Source organism: Schistocerca cancellata, chromosome 3, assembly GCF_023864275.1.
Source record: "Schistocerca cancellata isolate TAMUIC-IGC-003103 chromosome 3, iqSchCanc2.1, whole genome shotgun sequence".
Taxonomy (NCBI): Eukaryota; Metazoa; Arthropoda; class Insecta; order Orthoptera; family Acrididae; genus Schistocerca; species Schistocerca cancellata.
The window spans coordinates 397,209,653-397,232,520 of NC_064628.1; the positions used below are offsets into that span (position 1 = coordinate 397,209,653).

Here is a 22,868-nt window from a genome sequence, read left to right on the forward strand (position 1 = left end):
GGAAAAACTTTTTTGATTTCATTAATATTAGCAACAATTCGCTCACAAAATAAAATTGCACTTGCACTCGCTTCGTCGGGAATCGCAGCAACTTTGCTTGAAGGTGGTCGAACAGCCCATTCAGCACTAAAATTGCCATTAAATATGCAAAGCAATGAAACTCCAACCTGCAACGTTTCGAAGAACTCTGCAATGGCAAAGGTTTTGCAGCAATGTAAATTGATTGTTTGGGATGAATGCACGATGGCACATAAAAAATCTTTGGAGGCTTTAGACAGAACCTTAAAAGATCTACGGAGCAATAATAACCGATTTGGTGGTGCAATGATTTTATTAGCAGGAGATTTTCGTCAAACATTGCCAGTGATTCCACGATCAATGTCAGCTGATGAACTCAATGCATGTCTAAAGTCCTCCAATTTGTGGAAACATGTCAAAGTACTTCATTTAAGCAAGAATATGTGTGTCGAGTTGCAAAATGACCAATCTGGAAACATATTCTCTAAACAACTCATTGACATTGGTAATGGCAAATTTCCTATAGACATGTTGACTGGCTGCATTAACTTTCCTCAAAGTTTTTGTCAGTTAACTCAATCAAAAGATGAACTTATTCAGAAGGTGTTTCCAGATGTTTCTCAAAATTACAGAAACCATGATTGGTTGAGCAAACGAGCTATACTGGCTGCAAAAAACATAGATGTAAATGAATTAAATTTCAAAATTCAAGAACAAATTACAGGCGAATTGAGGATATATAAATCAGTTGATTCGGCTACTAATCAAGATGATGTAGTCAACTATCCACCGGAATTTTTAAACTCGCTGGATTTGCCAGGATTGCCACCTCACAATCTTCAATTAAAGGTTGGATCGGTGGTTATAATGTTGCGAAATATCAACCAACCGCGTCTTTGCAACGGTACACGGTTAGCGATAAAAAAATTACTAAACAATGTGATAGAAGCAACTATACTCAAAGGAAAGTATAAAGGAGAAGATGTTCTCATACCGCGCATCCCAATGATTCCGACTGATGTGCCATTTGAGTTTAAACGACTACAGTTTCCAGTGCGGCTTGCTTTTGCTATGACTATAAACAAGTCCCAGGGGCAATCATTAAGTGTTTGTGGTATTAATCTAGAAAACCCATGTTTCTCACATGGTCAATTGTATGTTGCCTGTTCCCGTGTTGGAAAACCATCAGATTTGTTTATCTATGCGCCAGGTAATCAAACAAAAAACATCGTATACCACAAAGCACTACAATGATAATAATAATAATTATGATTCACATGATTAACAATAAAGCGATTACTTACTTTTAAATCCTTATATATGTTTTATTTAATTATATTTTATTCACAACGCCCTATCACCAGGGTGACGGTTCTGTTCAGGAGAATTTTTTTAAATACGTAGGCAAAAAAACTGCCATATTACAAATCTTTTTGACAGGACGAAGTCTGTCGGGTCAGCTAGTTTCTGATAAAAATTCTGGTGAGAAAGTAGAATTAAACATGGTCAGGCATTGTGAAAAATATGTGATGAATGCATCCACTGCTATTTCAAAAATACCAGTTCCAGCCACTGAAGCTACTTCTGGTCTCTGGGTTGAATTTAATAAGATGTTTCCAAAGCTGCAGAGTAATCCACACCGAAGAGCAGCTGCAGTAGTGGCAGTGGATAAATATTTGTGAGAATCCCTGCTACAGAGGCAAGGCAACCCACTTTCGTGGTGGTCTGAATGGCTGTCAGTATACCACTCACTGTCTGAACTTGCAAAAATGCGATATATATTGTTGCAACCTCCACATCATGTGAAAGAGTATTCTCAAAAGCAAGACACCTTACAACACACAGAAGAAATTATCTGACAGAAAAGGGAAGAACAAATCATAATTTTAAGTTGAAGTGTCTAAGCATTCACTTCAGAAGTGATTCCAAGTCTGTTTATTTTTATTCATGTAAGTATCTGATTCTTGGAGTGTTTGTTTATATCTTTAATGGTATAAGACCACAGCTGATGGATAGGATGCTGATTGTGAAGAGGGGGGAGGGGGATTGGAGGGGGGGGGGGGGGCGAATGAGTATGCAACGCTGATATAAAGGGAGAGGGAAAGAGCGCAAGTGAGTGAATCAAAGCCAAGTCTAGTAGTTGTGGATGTCTTGAAGTGTTGGAACTGTGAAATGTTTGAAATACCAGTTCATTGAAATTGAGTGGTAAAGTTCACATTCCATGGGAGTGAAACATTAATTTTGAATGACTCATTCATGAGCACCCATTGCTAGTCCTATGGAGGTTGCCAAAATCACCTGTGAATGAATTCTTTCAGGGTAAGGATAGGTCATGTATGAGATGCCCCCAGGCCACAAGTGTGAGAAATTTTTATTATTTGAATTTTCCAATGGTCTGGTGCTACTGGACCTACCTTCTCTCATTCACCTGGCAATTCTCAATATGTAATCCCTATGTGCAATTTAACTGATAGGATTTCTTTTTTTGAACATGAATACCATATATTAATTACAAGCTCAGACCACTTTCCAGTCTTGACTACACCCGCAAATGGGCGTACACTTTGTATCTGATGATGGCATAATATCCAAGACCCAGTTCATAATATAATAAATTTTGTAGAATATAACAACAGTGTTGTGTGTTTATCATTCATAATGTATAAAATATTCTACCAAGAACCAAAGGAACAGACAATTAATAGAATGTTTTTCTCTTATTAGTGTGCTTCCAGATGTTGAAACCAAGTTGTTGATTACATTTAATGCACAATATGTTGACAACTGACCAAGTCCTCTCCTTCATATGATGTGATTTTTGTTGTATTACATATTCGTGGCCTGGTTTCCAACCATGGTATTAACTGTTTATAGCCTTGATCAACTCCTGGTGCCCCCTCTGCCATTTGATGCTCATTTGTTTTCCCATACTTTCATGGACATGCATCAAAATGCACTCGCTCTCAGTGTTTTCCAGTTCTAGTGGACGATATGGCTTCCAAGGTTTCATAAACTGAATGCTGGACACAAATCCTCATTGAAGTTGAAAGCTCCATCCTGGTTTCTTAGGTTTTCTGATATTTTTATTTCTATAGACTCCATAACTATACAGCTCAAATAACTTGTCATTTGCTCTAAAATAACGGTCTCACTGGATTCAGTTTCATAATTATACTTAAGGTAGTGCTGGGTAACAGCTGATTTGTCTGGTTGTCTTAATCATCATGCTACTGATGTTTCTTGGAGTTCTCCTTGACTGTCTGAATAGTCTGTCCCACATAAGACATGTTGCATTTGCTAGACATGCACTACACACATCCCTTTCAGTGATCAAGATTGTCTTTAACATAACAAAGAAGGCTATTTATCTTTGCTGACAGCAGCAAAATACAATGGATGTCATATCTCCTTAGGAGATTTGGCCATAATAAAGAAGATAAACAATTCTTGGCATCTCTTTCCCTGTCTCAGGCTCAAACTCTTTCTCAAGCATTGTTGATTTTGAGTGCAACACCACCTCAGTTTGGTGACCTGAGTACCCATTCCTTTGGAACACCGTTCATAGCTGTTGTAAGTCTTCAACAAGGCTCATATTGCCTGACAGCATTCAAGCTCTATGGACCACAATGTTTAATCTGGAATTACTTTTTGATGGATTTTGATAGCTTCAGGCATGGAGGTAAAGGTCAGTGTGCATGGGTTTTCTATGTACCCTGTGACCAGCAGGTCCCTGTAGTCTTCTTTTAACTAACATGTCAAGGAAAGATAACTGGCCTTCTTTTTCAGTTTCCATCAGGAATTTTATATTATGATGGATAGAGTTTAAATGTTCCCGCATTTCTTCAAATTTTTATGTTCCATCTGGCCACACCACAAGTGTGTTCTACACATGTCAACAGAAAGACATTATTTGAAGTGGCAAATTATAGTGCTTTCACTTCAAATTGTTCTATATATAGGCTTGCCATGACAGTTGATACCAGACTATTCATTGACCATTGGTTTATTTGCAATGTTTTACAATAAATATAAGGACATGAGAATGTGACTAAAGAACTGAGTAAACAAACATTGAACATTTCTGAGATCAACTCTAAGGATTTTCTGATACAACTTTTTTTATGTCCAGAAACAGTCTGCTGTTATGATCTTAAAATGAGAGTTTCTGACATATGAACAGGTTACTTTGCAAGAAAGATAACCCTGTTCTGGAATTTTTGCACATTCAGAATTCTCAGCTAAATGCATCACACATAGTTATTGATGTGACTTATGTCAGTATTGTGTAGCAAACTTTCAAACACTTGTTGAGTCATTTTTTTGTATTTTTTAAATACTGTGAAAATTTCATGATATACATGCATCACATCACTTTTGTTGTATTAAAGAAAATATGAATCTCAAAAGATTTTATGTCTGTATAACACTTTACTGATGCAAATGCTGAAATAATTTTATGTAATTACTAACTTCTAAAGAAACAGTCACCTCAAGAAAGTTTAAGACTTACAGTTATGACACTCCGGCTAGAATTTTTACGATCCAAGTAAACATAGACCAGGATGAGAGGGGAAACAGCAAGCTTCTTTGTCAAAAATGCCACCGCTTTCTGCCAGTCAAATGTGAGTTCATCCCAGTCATCATGTGCCATAGGCCACCCTCCAAGTTCCTCCAACATCTTGCTTAGCAGTTCGAGGCCATCAGCTTCCACAGTGTCTGTGAAATAACTTCAGTTCATAATTTAAAAAATCGATTAACAGTAATATTAAATAGCACTTTTTAACATATGAGGCTAAAAACGCACCAAATAGTAGAGAAAGGACGGACAGACAAATTCAGGGTGAGTGGGGAGGGGGTGCATTGAGCAGGGGGTTGCACGAGCTATGGTATGTATGTGTGTCTACGTATACTCTACAGCTCAAACCAGGACTCACCCAAAAGGGTGGCAAAGATTTCAGTGACATGAAATAAGGGAAAGACGACCACTCATCTAGATAGGATCGATGTACGGTGTGCAGAAATTCATAATAGAAAACAGTTGACACTAGCTTTCTAGCTTGTGCTCTTTTTCAGATAAGAGTACACACAATCACACACATGACCACACAGACGCCCAAACACATGCGCTCGTGTAGCAGCAGGCATATATGTTTGTATGTGTGAATGTGTGTACTCTAACTAGAAAAAGAACAAGTCCTCAAACGCTAGTGTTAACTGTTTTCTATTACATGTTTGTGTGTGTGCCATGCACAAATCCTTCATAGGTAACTGGTTGCCTTTCTCTTATTTTATGTATTTTTCCATCCATGAATTTCCATTATAGTTTTCAATCATGCTTTTGACAACTCACCTCAACACATGTACATGTACAGTACATCTACATACATACTCTGCAAGCCACTGTATGAAGCATGGCGAAGGGTGTCTTGTACCACTACTAGTCATTTCCTTTCCTGACCCATTCGCAAATAGATAGAGCAAGGGAAAAATGACTGTCTATGTGTCTCTGCATGTGCCCTAATTTCTCTTACCTTGTCTCCATGATTCCCCCCCCCCCCCCAACCAGGTCAAGATCCCAAACACCTGAGCAGTACTGAAGAATGTGTCACATTAGTGTCCTATATGCAGTCTCCTTTATAAGTGAGCCATAATTCCCAGTAAACTGAAGTCAATGATTCACCTTCCCTACTGCTGTCTTTACATGATGTGACTGTGACAAGCAGCACACCACTACTATATTTTAACTAAAGTTCAGTCTTGATCACAACACTTATGTCTCAATAACATATGTTATTGAGACTTATGTCTCAATAACATATGTTATTGAGACATAAGTGTTGTGATCAAGACTGAACTTTAGTTAAAATATAATACTCTATTGATCACTCTTTCCAAAAATGTTTACCAAAATTGTACACCACTACTATATTTGAACACCACACGATTTTAGTTCCCAGTTATCTGCATTAACTTACATTGTTCTATATTTAGAGCAAACCTCTACTATTTGGTGAGTTGTCATCTTAACTCCTTAAATTATTTACATTTCACTAGGACTTTCATCATATTTATAACTTCACATTTTGTATCAATAGAAAAATTCAAACTGTAAAATTATAAGAAGACAGAACGGCTGGTGAATGCTTACCTTCAGGAGGAAAAATTTCAAGTACTTGCCCACAGAACTGCTTAAAAAAATACCAAGTCATACATTCTTTTCTTCAGGTGTGAATGAACGATGTGTCAGAACAGAGGGGAAAGTCACTCAGATTCCAGGTTGAGGAGACTCATTTGATGTGAAGATGAGGGGAGACATTGTGCTTGTCCCAGCCAAGAGATGTTAGAAAAACAGAGAGCAAAGTAAAGTGAATTACTGAGAAGTTGGATGATTAGTACACTCAAGAGCCAGGAGAAAGAGAGAGGTAACAAGTAATAGAGGAATAATTGAGTACAATAATAACGAAATAGTTAGAAAATGTGTGTGTGCGTGTGTGTGTGTGTGTGTGTGTGTGTGTGTGTGTGTGTGTGAGGGGGGGGGGAAGTGGGGAGAGGGGGGGGGGGCTGTTTGTTGCAGAGGTTAGGTCTAAGAGTGTGGAGGGATGCAAGGATATGCTGAAGAGCAGCAGGGAAACTACTATTGGTTGGGAGGATCCAAATGGCTCATAAAGTGTAGCAGGCACTGAGGTCCATTGAGTCATGCTGCAGGGCTTGTTCAGCAACTGGGTGTTGGGTGCCACAAGGCAGACAGTTCTTCTGTGTCCATTTATGCACTCAGCCACTTTAGTGATGCTCATTCCTGTATAAAATTCCATGTAATGAACAGGTTATATGGTAAACAAAATGTCTTACTCTGTTTTTAGGATCTTCCAGTGGTGGTGCTAGAGTATGCCTACAATGGTAATAAGTGCTGTATGGGGCAGGTTTTATGATGAGAACAGTTGTATGCGTAAAGACCTTGGGGAGTGGGAATAATGCTATTGGAAGATCACTTCCTCAATACATGTATTAGACAGCCATTCTGCTGCCTTGTATTTCTACAGTTTACTTCAAGTATTTCTATATACTCATCATAGAAATTACATAGAGGTACCCTATGTATTAAAAATAAGAATATTACCCAAATCCATGCAAGATTTATAAAACTTCTTGGCAGAATTCACTGGAGGTGGATCATTTTGGTCCTCAGGAGATTCTAAAATTCCTATTAAAAAAAGGCAGGAAGATAGTACACTGATTAACATAATTATCAGAAACAGGACACAAAAATATGAATCAGATCATTAAACATACTCAAGTTGTTTGTTTTTTTGCTTTTTCTTTTTTTTCGTGTCAGCAAATGAGTTTTTGTACCATACCTTTGAGTTGTAGATCCAACTTCTCTGTCACTACATCAAACTGATTCATGTGGGACTCAGTTGGAGGTACAGGATGCTTTTTGACCCAGCCACCACAAGCAAATTCGTAGAAATCTTCACAAGGATTGACATTAATATCAATTGTATCCAATAACACAGATGCTGTAAGTAAAACAAAGTCATTTTAACTAAACACTATGCCAATATGATATAGAGGTCAATGTGGTGGATCATGCATATACGTGAAGGAGGGAATTATGTATAAAATTAGAAATGATGTTATGGCATTAAGTGAGGATAAACACATAGAAATATCAGCTTTAGAGATAAAAAAACCTAGATGTAATCCAAAGACTAACTGTACTATGTATTTATCGTGCTCCCAGTGGTGACATGGACACATTCACTACAAAGTTAACCCAAGCATTAGATACGGTCTCCAAATGCAAAATCATCATTTGTGGAGATCTGAAAATTAACTGATGAACCCAGATATGTCGTGCAATAGTTTTCTGAACATTATGTACACCTATTGTATATCACTATTAATTAACACTGCCACTTGGATAACTAGACATTCAGCATTACGTATTGACCATATGCTAACGGACATAGAGAAAGATAGGTGTGACATTGTCATAGATGACCTTGGCATCTCAGACCATTCCAGTCAGTTATTAAAATTAGGCATAGAATTAGATAATAACACTAAAATACACAACTACAGTAGGATTTTCTCTAAGTCAAAAAGAGCTCTATTTGCCTCGATAATTAACAGTGAAACATGGGAGGAAGTGTACAGAGAAACTACTATAAATAGGAAGTTTTCAAAGTTTATGTCAATATTTAAATTCAGATTTGAAGTAGTGTGTTCTAACAATCACTAAATCATGCAACAATAACAGCTGGGCAACCAATGGGATAAGGGAAATCCTCTGAAACCTTCAAGCACCTTAGCTCAATTAAAAAAAAATACTGGAACGATTCAGTATTTGATAACTATTATTATACATTCAGAAAGACCTGTAGAAAAGTGCTGTTAGTGACTAAAAGGTACCAAAAGGACAAATTTATAGAAAAAGCTAATATTAACATCAAAGCAGCATGGAAAATCACCAAACAAGAAACTAATAGGAAAAAATTAAAGCCAATAAACATTCAATTTCAACACAATGATACCAAAATAAATGACCCCAAAAAATTAGCAAACTTTGCCAGTCAGTATTTCAGCAACATAGCAACCAAACTACAACAGAAGTTCAGCAAAACAAAGCATTTACAAATGCTGAACAAAATACCACACACAATGATGCAACGAGCAACCACATCAGAAGTAGTACACAATGTTGTGAGTAACTTACAATGTAAAAATTAAGCATGCGTCGATGAAGTACCTGTGTGCTTACTGAAGGACTCCATAGACGACATAAAAGACCCTTTAGTGCACATAATCAATGAATCCTTCTCCACAGGCTGCTTCCCAGACATACTGAAGCATGCAAAAATCCTACCTATATATATGAAAGGTGGCCCAGAAATCATAGAAAATTACAGACGAATGTCATTACTGTCATCCTTTTCAGAAGTCATATAGACCATAACAAAAAACAGGCTCATGGGGTACTTAACAAAGTTTAATCTTCTGAGTAAAGAGCAACTTGGTTTCCAGGCTGGCAAAAGCATAAATTCAGCGGAAGCTCATTTCTCAAATGTTATCCTCAAAGCACTAGACAAAGGAGACCACATAACAGTGATCTTCCTTGATTTGACCAAAGCATTTCACACAGTAGACCACACAATTTTGTTAAACAAACTAAATGCACTAACATGGGGTTTCATTCATACCTGCAAAACAGGGTCCAACAGGTGGAGATCACTCAAACTAACTCCAATCATACCTTTTCATATCTTTCAAACCCAGAATACATCAATATAGGAGTCCCCCAAGGAAGTGTGCTGGGCCCAATCCTCTTTTTAATATACATCAACGATTTTGCATAAAGAGTCAAACATGGCGAATCAGTACTGTTTGCAGATGACAGTAACTTCTTAATCAAAGCTGAGTCACCAAGTGTACTCAATGGAAAAGCTGAGGAAAGACTTGAGCATGTGTGCCAGTGGATAGAGGCTAATAAATTAACCCTAAATGTAAAAAAAAATCACCAGTATTAATTTCCACTTAAACAGAAAACCAAACAGTACCGAGCTAAAATTTACTGATGAGCACATAGAATGTAACCATCAACAAAATTTTTAGGAATGCATGTTGACTCTCAACTAAATTGGACCAAGCATACTGCAGTACTTGGAAAGCAAATAGCTTCAGCGTGCTATGCACTTAGGATAATAAATTCAGCGTATAGTAGCTCATGTACTAGAACTGCATATTTTGCAGATGTCCACTCCATAATCAGTTATGGCATATCCTTCTGGGGATCTACAGAGCAGAACAGACAAACAAGTTGCAAAAAAGTACCGTACAAATCATAAAGAAAAGTAGCAATAGATCCCACTGCATGGAGTTATTCAAATCTCCAGGTATATTGACAGTTCTGTGTGAATATATTTTGCAGAGAGTAACATATATAAAAAAACACATTGACCAGTTCCCGATAAACAGTTCCATACATGCACATGAAACCAGACACAGACAACACTTACACCTCTATAGGAAAAACAAATCAAAAACTCAAAATAGCATGTTATATAATGGAATTAAATTCTACAACAATCTTCCACAAGGGATCAAAGACATAAGCAAAATAGATAACTTCAGGAAGTCACTAAAGAAATATCTCTTGGAAAAGTGTTTTCATACTGTCAAGGATTACTTGGAATGATGTAAATATATAGTTATATGTAAAAATTATCAACTGTGTTATTAAGTGGTTTAACAATGTATCTTTATGTTAGAATATGCATGAATTCCAATTGTGTAATTATAAATTTGTGTACCTACTGTATACACTTATGTTGACAACATCCATACAATCCTGATTGTCTACAGATGGATAAATAAATAAATAAAAACATGTGCAGCTGTAGCCTGTACATTTTTTCTGTTTAAAACAAAAAATAAAGAGAAGGATAGTTGTATATCTATTGCACTATTTCCCTTGATCTGCATAAAGATATGTGATTGCAGATTTTAATGCTGGTTTGCCTCAAAATAATTAACACTAATTCAAATAAATTATATGTATGTTGGAGAGGTTGATATGTGTCAGCAATAATTACCTGCTTGTTTACATTCTTCTGTTAAACACACCTTATTTCCTTTTGTCAGTCCATTTAGTTCTGTTGCTGACACTAAAAAATAAAGTATTTTGTAATATCAGGTGTTGTAAAATTTTGCATGTTTGATGTATAAAGCACACTTAACTCATTTCTAATTAAAACAATGTATAATTACCTTTTGGATGTAACAAAAAGTACTGCAGATCAGCAGAGATAGCGAGTGATGGCAAGGTTATACACGTAATGAATACCGTTATTTGCAGGATATTTTTCTTACTGGAATAAAATTTAAAAATCAGTAGTTGAAGTCACTCATTTTTAAACACTTTGTTTCACTTAAGCATGCACTACAAAAACAAAGACCACTCACAGTGATGTACACATTTAGCCCCATAAGGCACAATGTCACACTGGTACATTTCTAACACAATGACATACTGAATAGCATCTTGTATTTACTATTTTGTTATCAGAATGTTTATTTAAAGGATCAAAGAACTTCTATTATTATATTCACTCAAAGATGATTTATTATGGTAAGAACTATTTGTCTTTGATTTACTGATGCAACCAGTGGTCACATGTGTTCACAGATATCTACAAATTAATGTATATATCATATATTCGCTGGAAAGACATCAGTAATAATAATAATAATAATAATAATAATTTTGCTAACACAACTTTGTATGAAAAAGTTAACACTAGGAGAAAATCCAGTGTTACTGTTTTATGTGCATTTAATGACAATATGTATTACATACCCACAGATTCCAGTTATTCAGGTTTTTTAAACTTTTCTTGCCCTTCAAAAATTAACTGTTGAACTTAAAACTTATATTTAATATTGCGTACTATTACAAAAACTGTGATACTATAAATAATATGCTTAAATTAAGAAACAGAATCCATATTTGAGTATTAAATTAATTGATTAGGAGTGACAGTTACACTCTAAAGTCAGACTGATAATATGCCATACTCTAGATAGCACTTTAGTTGCTACAGAAAAAATCAAATACCGAGAAGAATATACATTTTTTGGTTAACACATATTTAAGCATTTTGGAAAAAGAAGTGTACCAGACTCAATCAGAATAGAATGTTTTGACAAATAAAATGCAGAATTTAGACTATTATAGTTCCAAAGTAATTAGTTTGGTACAGAACTGATATTCACAACAAAAAATAAGAACAAGGAAAGTTTTTTCTTTTCTCTCCTCACCTCAAACTACTGAAGAAAATCTACCTACCATACTCACATCTGCCCTTCATTGTGCAGTTTCTTATGCACGCAATTACAGTGATATTAGTTCGGCTGCTCAATATGTAAGCATGGGACTAGAAATGTGAATATTCTGAATTTAACCCATAGGTCATTTTCGGATTTTTTCTGGAAATTAAATTGATTTTCAACATTGAAATATCAGAGAAAGGCCAAGTTTTATCATAGTTCAAAAAACATGTTAAAATACTGGTGTCCCCATTTCTCAATGGTTAATCAGTATGAAAGGTTAAAAGGAGCAAGTCCAGGAAAACACAATATTGTTCAACTTAATATTTGGGAACATAGAAGTAATAGCTGACTGTTCCTTCTCAAAGACACAGACTGTACCAAAGGATGAGCTTTCCAGCATATGTGGTATTTTCTTACATCAAATGTCATAGAAAAAAATTATAATAATTGCAAAAAATATATATTTACATCAAATGGTAAAGAGAGGTGTTAAATTATTTTCATAGTTACTAATATAAGAATATAAAAATAAATGACTGCATATTTACAGTCATAATCCTATACAGAATTTGTGGCTGAGCTAGCCCCTCCTCTAACTATAATCTATCATACAATGGAAAATCCAGGATGGAATGTATCAATATTATGAAAAGGAAAGTTATAATGTATCACAGATCCATTGAGCAAAAAACTGTGCCCAGTTCTTGGAAAAAAGCACAGGCCACACCTATCTACAATAAGGGTAGTAGAAGCAAACCACAAAACTACCATCCAATATCTGCAACAGTAATTTGTTGTAGGATCTTAGAACAAATTCCAAGCTCAGACATAATGAGGTATCTTGAACCGAATGACCTCCTCAATGCCAGCCATAGAGTAGTTTTCTCACATGACATACTGAAAGCTTTGGATCAAGACAACCAGGTAGGAGGAATATTTTTTGATTCCCAAAAAACATTTGACTCAGTACCACCTCTATATTTATTGTCAAAACTTCAATCAAATTGGATATCATGTGAAATTTATGACTGTATTGAAGAATTTTTGGCAGGGAGGATGCAGCATGTTATCTTGGATGGAGAGTCATCATCAGACGTAGATGTAACTTTGGATGTACCCAGGGAAGCGTGCGATTCATATTGTATATTAATGCCTTTTCAGACAATATTAAGAGTAACATCAGCCTTTTTTTAGATGATGCAGTTATCTATAATGAATTACTATGTGAAAGATGCTGCATAAATATTCAGCCAGATCTTGATAAGATTTCAAAGTGGTGCAAAGGTTGGCAATGTTCTTTAAATGTTTAGAAATGTAAAATTGTCCACTTCACAAAATGAAAAAACATAGTATCCTATGACTATAATATCAGGGAGCCACTGTTGGAATTGGTCAACTCATACAAATACCTGGCTGTAACACACTGTAGGGATATGAAATGGAATGATCACACAGGTTCTGTTGTGGGTACAGCAGGTGGTAGATTTCGATTTATTGGTAGAATACTGGGGAAGTGCAATCAATCTAAAAAGGAGATTGCTTACAAATCACTTGTGCAACCCATCCTAGAATACTGCTCAAGTGTATGGAACCCACAGCAAATAGGACTAACAGGGGATATTGAACATATGCAGAGAAGGGCAGCGTGAATAGTCACAAATTTGTTTAAGCTGTCGGATAGAGTCACAGAGATAATGAAGTAACTGAAATGAAAGATTCTTGAAGATAGTCTTAAATATTCTGAGAAAGTCTGTTAAAAAAGTTTTAAGAACCGGCTTTCAATGGTGGCTCTAGGAATATACTACAATTGCTTGTGTACCACACACATAAGGATCATGAGAATAAGATTAAAATAATTACTGTATGCACAGAGGTATTCAAACAATCATCCTTACGCTCTCCATATGTGAGTGGAACAGGAAGAAGCCCTAATAACAGGTACAATGGGACATACCCTCAGCCATGCACCTCATGGTAGTTTGCAGAGTATGGATGTACATCTAGATGTCTGGAGTTTTTAGAGTGATTACAACAAACTAAGTGGACATATTCCTCACCGTGTGACTGAGTGAAGTGACACCATGGTCAGCACACTGGATTTGTATTGGGGAGGATGACAGTTCAAACCTGCATCAGGCCATCCAGATTTAGGTTTCCTGTGATTTACCTAAATTGCTATAGGCAAATACCAGGACGGTTCCTGTGAAAGGGCATAGGTGATTTCCTTCCCCATCACTGTCAAAGTCTGATCTTGTGCTCCATCCCTATTGATCTCATTCTCGATAGGGCATTATAACCCAATTTTCATTCCTTTTTTTCTTACTGCATGAAGAAAAATTCAATGCAGTAAGGCATCCCTTGTAAACTTGGAGCTGAAAAGTATTGTGGAATAAAACACACTTATGAGTTGAGGTATGGATGGAAAGATAGTGATGAAAAACAATTGATGTTAGGAGCAAACAGTCAGTTTCCAGGGTCATGGTTGGTGACAGTCCTGGTGACATCCAAGTCCACATTTTGTTAAACAGATTAAAATAGATTTCTGCAAAACCTTCTAAAGGGAATTAAATATACAACAAATTATTTTCCCTGTTCTTTATGTTGTGAGAAATCATTCCTCTTCCCATAACCTCAAATATACACATGCTTACATAAACAGGCATTTATGAAGCAAAATATCATGAATAAGAAAATGGCACAGAGTTGTCATCAGTTGACACAGTTAATTAGTTGTTTAGAATCAAGTTGTGTGATAAATTAATGTAATAGTTAATTATTATGTGAAATATTTTACTTCATAATTTCAGTACGAAAAGCATACATTTCTATTTACAATATAAAGAAGGCAGTGAGTGGCAGATAGGCACACTGAAAAATAGCTGCTAGAGCAATTGAATCACATTCTCTACCAGGGTATCAGCTACCTCTTGCCATGCCCTGAAATGAGAAATATCCTCCCCACACTTTCCACAGTTGTATTCCACCATCTGCCCAACCTGTGAAATATCCTTGTCCACTCCTACTATTCCATACCTGTTCCCAATCCCTTGCCCTGTGACCCATATCCCTGAAATGACCTAGATGCAAGACTTATCCCATACATCCTCCTGCTACCACCTAATTGAGTCCTGTTGCAGTTATCTCCTACCCCACCAAAGGCAGGGCTGCCTGTGAAAGCAGCAATGTGATCTCCAAATTTAATTGCAGCCACTGTACTACATTCTAGATGGGTGTGACCACTAACAAACTGTCTGGCCACATGAATGGCCACCTCTAAATTCTGCCCAAGAGACAGCTGGACCACCCAGTTACTGAGTTCAGAATGCTGTACTTGACTTCAACAAGCCTATGTCATCTGGATTCTCCCCACCAACACTATTTTTTTCTGAATTGCACAGTGGGAACTCTCCCTGCCACATATCCTTCATTCCTGTAACCCTCTAGTCTCGATCTTCACTAGTCCCTGTTCTTCCTCTGCTTATTGCAATCCCTGCTCAGTAATGCAATAAGATGTATCCAGTTGTAATTATTACTTCATCCTGCTTGATTTAATCCACTGAGCAACAGCATTTCAGTGTCAGAATAACTAATAAAATGGAAACAAACAAAAAAATCACTGTACGTGAAATAACTGATAAAATTTTAAAACTGACAGTATAGAGCACAACTTTCAGATCATCACTACTAGGAATTTACTATAGTAGATTGTTGGAGGAGCAGAAGATTAGTGTTTAACGCCCCATCAAGAATGAGGTCATTAGAGATGGAGCACAAGCTCGGATTAAAGATGGGTAGAGCAGGAAAGCAGCCATGCCCTTTCAAAGGAACCATCAGCCTTAAGTGATTTAGGGAAATCATATAAACTTAAATCAGAATGGCCGGACACAGGTTTGAGTCATCATCCTCCTGACTGTGAGTCCAGTGTGCTAACCATTGCGCCATCCCACTTAGTTAGCAGATTAGCAATCGATGCATTTTTTATACTTACTTACATATAAGCCATTCCCCCAGCCAATGCAATCTTCTCCAACAATGGAAGATAATAATTATGGAGAAATTTATGAAAAACTGGCAAGACTAAAAATATCTACATCTGAGAGAGATTCATGTACATTATACTGGGTGGAGAACATTCGAGTTTGTCTGTTTAGGCATTCATGTAACGTAGGCTGACTGGATGAGAAGAATGTACAATTATACCTTCCACATTATTGAATAAATTAACAGTTAAAGTCCAAAGCTGTAATGCCCAGGCTATTGTATCTTGCTGTCAAGGTAAGTTTAAAAACAGATACTGATTGCACTTTCATGATTTAATATCTCTTTTCCATCATTAGCATGTGGTGCTGTGACATTAGTAAAAAGATAGCAGAGCTGCACCAGATTTTTGTAACAAAGTTCTCATCATTATTTATGGATAAATTTGATCAGAAGGAAATGTTAAACCATCCAGAATTAAATAATGCATTCTGTCTCTCAAGAAATATTCAATCCAGTGACAAACACATCAACAACAATAATCAATTTTTGAAAATATAATGTAATTGGATAGATAAAAAAAAAACAGTCATCAAGCAGTGGCAAGAGAAAATAATAATAATAATATAAAGTTACTGAAATCTGCAAGCCTTAGGAGCCAGGAGCTCTTTCTTCTGGCAGAAGGTTTGAAGCAGAAAGAAGGGGGTGAAGAAAAAGGACTAGTGAGGTGTAGGAAAGAGTTTGGAGAAGTTGCCCAGAACCTCAGGCCAGGGGAAACATACCGGATGGGATGAGAAGCATACCATCTGGGGTGTCTCCTCTGACCAGGGCTTGTGGGAAACTTTTTCGGACTCTCCCAGTTTCCTAAATGTCACCAGTTAACCTCCTTCACCCCTCTTCCTAGCCCTTCAACCCTTTTGCCAGAAGAAGAAGCCACTGGCTCTGAAAGCTTGAGGATTTCAGTACCTTTATATGTGTGTTCTCCTGCCGCTACTAGGTGAGTAATTTTTTTTAATCTATCCAATTACAGTCACAACCAAGGTTTGATTTTCTACATGAAAATAAGATCCTCAGTAAATATCAGTGTAATGTCAAATCAAAAGTTTTAAGGAAGCCTAGAAATACTAACTCCAAATGGTTATCTGTATCCACGGGTCTTTAGATATCATGTTTAAAAGAGTGTAATATTGGCTTCACCTGATATGCAAAATGTTTTCAGAATCCATTCTGTTTTCTGCTAAGATGCAGAGATGTCATTTGATTCAACCACAATTTGTGTGTTTGATATGTAACAAAAATGTAAATTTCTGGATGGAAAAATACATAAAATGAGGGAAAGAAATGACTTACCTATAGAGAACTGGTGTGTGCACACAGAAACACATAATGGAAAACAGTAAACACTAGCTTTCAGGCTCTTGCTCTTTTTCTAGTAAGAGTACACACTTTCAAACGCTCATAGTTGGTCTCGTAGCTATCACGAGTGTGTGCATTTGGAAGTCTGTGTAGCTGCATATGTGATTGTGTCCACTCTTACTAGAAACAGAGCAAGAGCTTGAAATCAAGTGTTCACTCAGGGTTGCCACAAGTTTCCCCAAGTGAAATCCCCTGATATTTTCCCAATTTCCAGATACACTTTAGCATTTTCCCTGTCAAATTTTGAGATTGATTGATTAATTGAGAGGCTTTATGGGGCCAAATGGTGAGACCGTAAGTCCCGCAATTCCAGTTACTCACAGAAGAAATAGGGTCAGCTAAAAGTGGATGGATCCAATCAGGGGAGTCAAACTATAAAACAAGGAAGTTAAAACAAACATAGTAAAAGGCATAAATGGTTAGGCCAAATCTAAAAACGGGAAAAAAGAGTGATCTTTCCACAGGGGAGTGGTCACGGGGCCCAGACTGAGAAAATGTGAAGAGAGGCCCCAACCACAACCACCCTGCCTCTGCTCCAGGAGTAATGCAAAATCTTATATACGGAAATAACCACTCTCACAGAGGAAACTGAGGACCAGTTCAACCATCCATGAACTGTCTGCTAATATTAAAATTAAGGAAGACTACATTTAGCACGAAGGGAACATTCTACCATTATGTGGGATATTGTCAGTCTGGCTCCACAACCATACTGTGGCGATGGTTCATTACACAGGACACAATTGGTGGGCCTGGTATGACCAATGCATAGACGGCATAAAGCAATGGACTCCTTCCAAGAGGAGCGGAAGGAAGAGCACCAAAGCGCAACAGTGGACTCCTTCCAAGAGGAGTGGAATGAAGAACACCAAAGCGCAGCAATCTCCTTGATTGTGCAGAGTTTATTACTGAGAGCAAAAGCGCACCAGATGTCATATTTGTAAGGAGGGGGGAGGGGGATATCTGTTTCTGTGAGATGACTGTTAATGGAACTGGTGTGAATGGCACCACCAATAGCCAGACGCACCCCACAATGGTGAGGAGAATCAAGTATTTTCAGACTGGAAGGAGCCACTGAGCCATAAACTTGACTTCCATAATCTAGTCTGGACAAGACCATAGCACTGTACAGAAGGGTCTGCACCCCAAGATGTGTGGGCCAGAAGACAGAGAGCATTAAGCTTCTGCATGCATGTAATCTTCAGGTGGTGAATATGGGGCCACATCAGCCTTTCATAAGGAAAAAAAGAGCCAAGAAATGGGGCTGTGCTGTAACATCTAGGAGCTGGTCGCCTAAACCAAGTTTTGGATCAGGGTGTAGTGTGAATTGATGACAAAAATGCATAACCCACTTTTGCAGGGAGAAAACTGGAAGCCATGGAAGATAGCCCACTCAGAGGTCTGTCGGATGGCACCTTGAGCCGGCACTCAGCAGACGCTACCGAGTGGGAGCTGCACCAGATGCAAAAATTGTCGACATCAACGCCAGGGTAACTGAGGTTACAAGCCCACTGATCACTATGAGGAAGAACGTGACACTTAATAGAGAACCCTGTGAGATACAATTCTCCTGAATCTGAGGGGTGCTGAGTGAAGTGCCAACTGAAATCCGGAAAAGCCGGAGGGATAAAAAATTGTGAATAAAACTCGGAAGGGGGCCGCGAAAGCCTCAGTCATGGAGGGTAACTAAATGCGATGGCACCAAGCCATGTCGTATGCCTTATGTAGGTCAAAGAAGACTGTGACAAGGCATCAACAGTTAGTACTAGTCTGTCAGATTGCAGATTCAAATCTGAGTAAATGGTCAGTTGGAGATCATCCTTCCCGGAAGTCACACTGCTACAGGGACAAAAGTTCCTGAGATTCTAGTGCCCAACATAATCGGAAGCTAATCATCATCTCAAGCAGTTTACAAAGTACATTCATCATGCTAATTGGGCAGTAGGTGTCAATAGACATTGGGTTCCTCCCAGGCTTAAGGATGGGGGTAACTATACTGTCTCACCACTGTGAGGGGAAGGCATCTGCGAGCCAAATGTGGTTGAAGACCCCAAGTAGATATTGCCTCTGTGTAACGTCAAAGTGTTGGATGATCTGGTTGTGGATGGAATCTGGGCCTGGGGCTGTCTCATGTGAAGAGGTAAGAGCCTGCAAGAATTCCCATTCAGTGAATGGATCACTATAGGGTTCAGCTTGGCGAGGAAGGGAACAGAAAAAGGCCTGTTCAACTTCATGTTTCTGCCAGAGAAAGGTGGCAGGATAGGAAGAGAATACCAATGCTGTTACGAAGTGTTTCACGAGGTGCTCTGCAAGGATCAATGGATCAGTAGACAGAACACCTTGAAGGATAAGTCCCTGAGCAGTTGACTGTCACTGGTGGCCCAGAAGGCTACAGAGCTTGGACCAAACCTGCGATGAAGAGCCATACATTCCCAGGGAGGAAAAATAGCGCTCCCGGCATTTCTTTTTACTCTGCTTAATAAGGTAACAAGCCATAGCATGGAGAGACTTAAAAGCAAGGAGGTTGGTCTGTGAAGGATGTTGATTAAATCGTTGCAGTGTCCATTGGTGGTACTGTATAGTGACTGCTATGTCCTTGGTCCACCATGGTACTGGTTGACGATGAGAGGGATCTGTGGATAAGGGATCAGCAGTGCCAGCAGCACAAAGAATAGTGGCAGAAATACCATGTGTGATCGCATCAATGCAGTTCGAGAGAGAAGTGTCAAAGTGCATAGCAGACATGTATAAAGACCAATTGGCCGTGCTGAATGCCCAACATGAGGGCCTGTCTGCCTGGCAGAGGCAGGGGAATGACAGAATCACCGGAAAGTGGTCACTGTCACAAAGATCATCACGGAATGACCAATGTAGAAAAGCCATGAGAGCAGCGGAAGAGGTTGAGAGTTCGAGAACACTAAAAATTCCATGAGCGGCACTGAAGTGCATAGGGGAACTGTCACTGAGGAGACACAAATCGAAGTCTATAGTAAGCTGGCCAAGTAGAAGGCCCTACCCAGCAAAGTGGCACTCCACCCACAGGGATAGTGCATATTGAAGTCCCCAAGGAGGAGACACGGGAGCAGGAGTTGCTGTATTAAGGGAGACAGTTCAATATAAGGAAGCAGCCTACCTAGAGGGAGGTAGCCTATTAAATGGTGATAGCCACAGTCATCTGTACTCTAACTGCTAACAATTCCCCATCTTTCTTAACGACTCAACTTCACCAAACTTGTCCTCAGTATGTTCCACAAAGAAAAGTCTTCCTGTCGGTTCTGGCACACACTAGGAACTGTGGAAAGGGTCTCGCACCAAGCCGGCACATCTGGCTCTCCTCCAAGGGTGTATCCAAAGAGGGTAAGGGTAGAAAGGCAGAAACAGGAACTGGGACAGAACTACACTAAGGAAGAGCTTCAGTAGAGCGGCCAGAGAGTTTTACGTGTTTCATGTGCCAAATGTCTGGCCTGGAACCACCCACTCCAAACAGAGGCTCGCCTTGTGGGCAGGACAGTCGTTGGCGGGAGTTCCAATGCCCCAGAAAGATGGACAACCACTCCAAGGCTTGCACAAGTCATTCACAGCACAAGTACCAGCAGTGTGATTCCTGAGGTATCGGGGCTCAGCCAGATGGGTACATAACAGCCCCATCACACAGACTGGCTTCCGAGCTGGTGACCTAGCAAGGAGGTGAAGAGGCTTTGGCATGGAGAGACGGAAAGGGGGAAAAGGGGGAGGAAGAGGAGGAGGAAGGGGAGAGGAATTGACACAAAAGATGCTAGGGAGGAAGTTCTTCCCCACCTGGCTCACACCACAGATTTCAAATTTAGTGATGGAGGTCAAAAGCCTGCGGGGACCAAAAAGGAAAGGCCAAAAAGGAGGAGGAAAAGCAACCAACCAAAACTGCAAGATGAAGCAAAGTCATGAGGATAACCAGGCCGACAAAAAGAAGAAGGAAAAAGAAGGAGGACAGGGAAGGAGAAGGAAGGGGAGGGGAAAGCAGCCCAGAAGGCTGCAATAGCCCCCCATGTGCGCCACACTCGTACCCACCAAAGAGCTGTTGGCCCCCTGGGGGACAAATTTTGAGATCTCAAGGATAAGTAAATACATAAGTTGACAAAAAAAATGCAAGGTCTTCTGTATTTCTAAACATGTGAGCAAAATTATTAAGTAATAACATCAACATCTTTTGCAATGAGCTGTTTTTAGGTGGAGAAAGCAAGTCAAATGTTATACATGTTTCATTAAGATCACAGATGTTATTTTATTTCAATAAAATGAACCACATTTGGTGACAAAAATAAGTATTTCATTGGAATCGCAAGACAGATTTAAAATATCTTCACTGATTTCAGAAATATTGTCAGAAAAAAAACAGGCCTCTTGAAAGAAGTGTATAAGCCAGGGAAAAGTTGGGTAAACCAACCCTATAGGTGACTGCCAATAAAATGTTGGTTCTACTATGTTTGATATTGTCGGTTATTGCCCACTGTGTTATGTCTATTATATTACAGGTATTGTGTGGTTTTTATTTCACAAAATATGTGAGTATATAGTGTACAAACTGTCAGTGACTGCCACTATTTTCTTCCTCCTAGCAACCATACTTTCCAATATATAAACTACTTTCAAAGTGCCAAAATGTACTAGAATAAATAAAATGTCTATAAAATGCCGCACTGAACAATGTTCTTGCGGTGAGATAGTTGCAATTCCTGAAATCCATTGCCCGCGCCTCTGAGCTGCCGAGAAGCATATCAGCCCTTAGTCCCTGGATAAACCATGAAAATCTGCCACATTACACAACACAGAAACAGACCTGGCCTGCTGACAGATCAGTGACTAGATCTGATGAGCAGGGCCTGCACATTAGTGGGAAATGATGGGCTTCAGATTGGCAGGCCTGATCTGTTAGAGATACCCACAGAAAGGGCCTGTGGTTTAGGCTCTTCATGGAAGTCCACTGGTGTCGCCAGCTATTTACATGTCACAGACACAATGTTGATGAAACGGGACTGCAGTGATCAATCCATGCAACAGATAACTTGCCGTGAATACTCTGAAAATCAAAACTAATGAGGATAAGTACCAACTCACTATACAGATGATCACTGAGCTTCAAACAGACACGTAGAAAAGACAATCACACTCTCACTACTAAGTTTTTTGCCATAGCCTTTGTCAGAACATGAGAGCACACACACATTCGCACAATCATGCAGACGCAACACATGCACACATGACCACTGCCTCTGGCCACTGCATGAACAGTCTCTGAGAATCCGATCCAAATAAACCTTTCCTCAAGCCACCCTGCCTCTTGTCGGTAGCTGCTAGGCTAGCAGCAAGAAGTGGTGGCAGCACTGACTGAAAGCTGAGGGGAGTGGCAGAAAAGGAAGAAGCAAAAAGAATGAGGGAGTAGGGAAGTGGTTCACCTACTCAGCTGCACCCAGCCAGTGATGATTCATGACAGCTAAGTAAACAAACCATTTCATCTACTGAAACAAAAACTAGATTTTTGCAGTGTTTTTTTTTTTTTCAGATTTCCCTGATAGCTCCCTGACATATTTGAAATTCCATGATTTCCCCAATTGCCAGAACTTGTGGAAACCCTGTAACTGTTTTCTGTT

The 22,868-nt window shown here is 38.7% G+C and overlaps 1 protein-coding gene across 1 annotated transcript in view; it reads right to left on the reverse strand.

The window, feature by feature from the left end:
• Positions 1-22,868, reverse strand: part of LOC126176727 (neprilysin-4-like) — a 142,487-nt gene that overhangs the window by 111,605 nt on the left and 8,014 nt on the right. The window contains exons 2-6 of the mRNA XM_049923896.1: positions 10,786-10,886; positions 10,611-10,682; positions 7,374-7,535; positions 7,136-7,219; positions 4,529-4,734 (exon numbers count right to left, since the gene is read on the reverse strand). Of these exons, the coding sequence (XP_049779853.1) occupies positions 4,529-4,734; positions 7,136-7,219; positions 7,374-7,535; positions 10,611-10,682; positions 10,786-10,886 (625 nt within the window). The remainder of the gene's footprint in view (positions 1-4,528; positions 4,735-7,135; positions 7,220-7,373; positions 7,536-10,610; positions 10,683-10,785; positions 10,887-22,868) is intronic.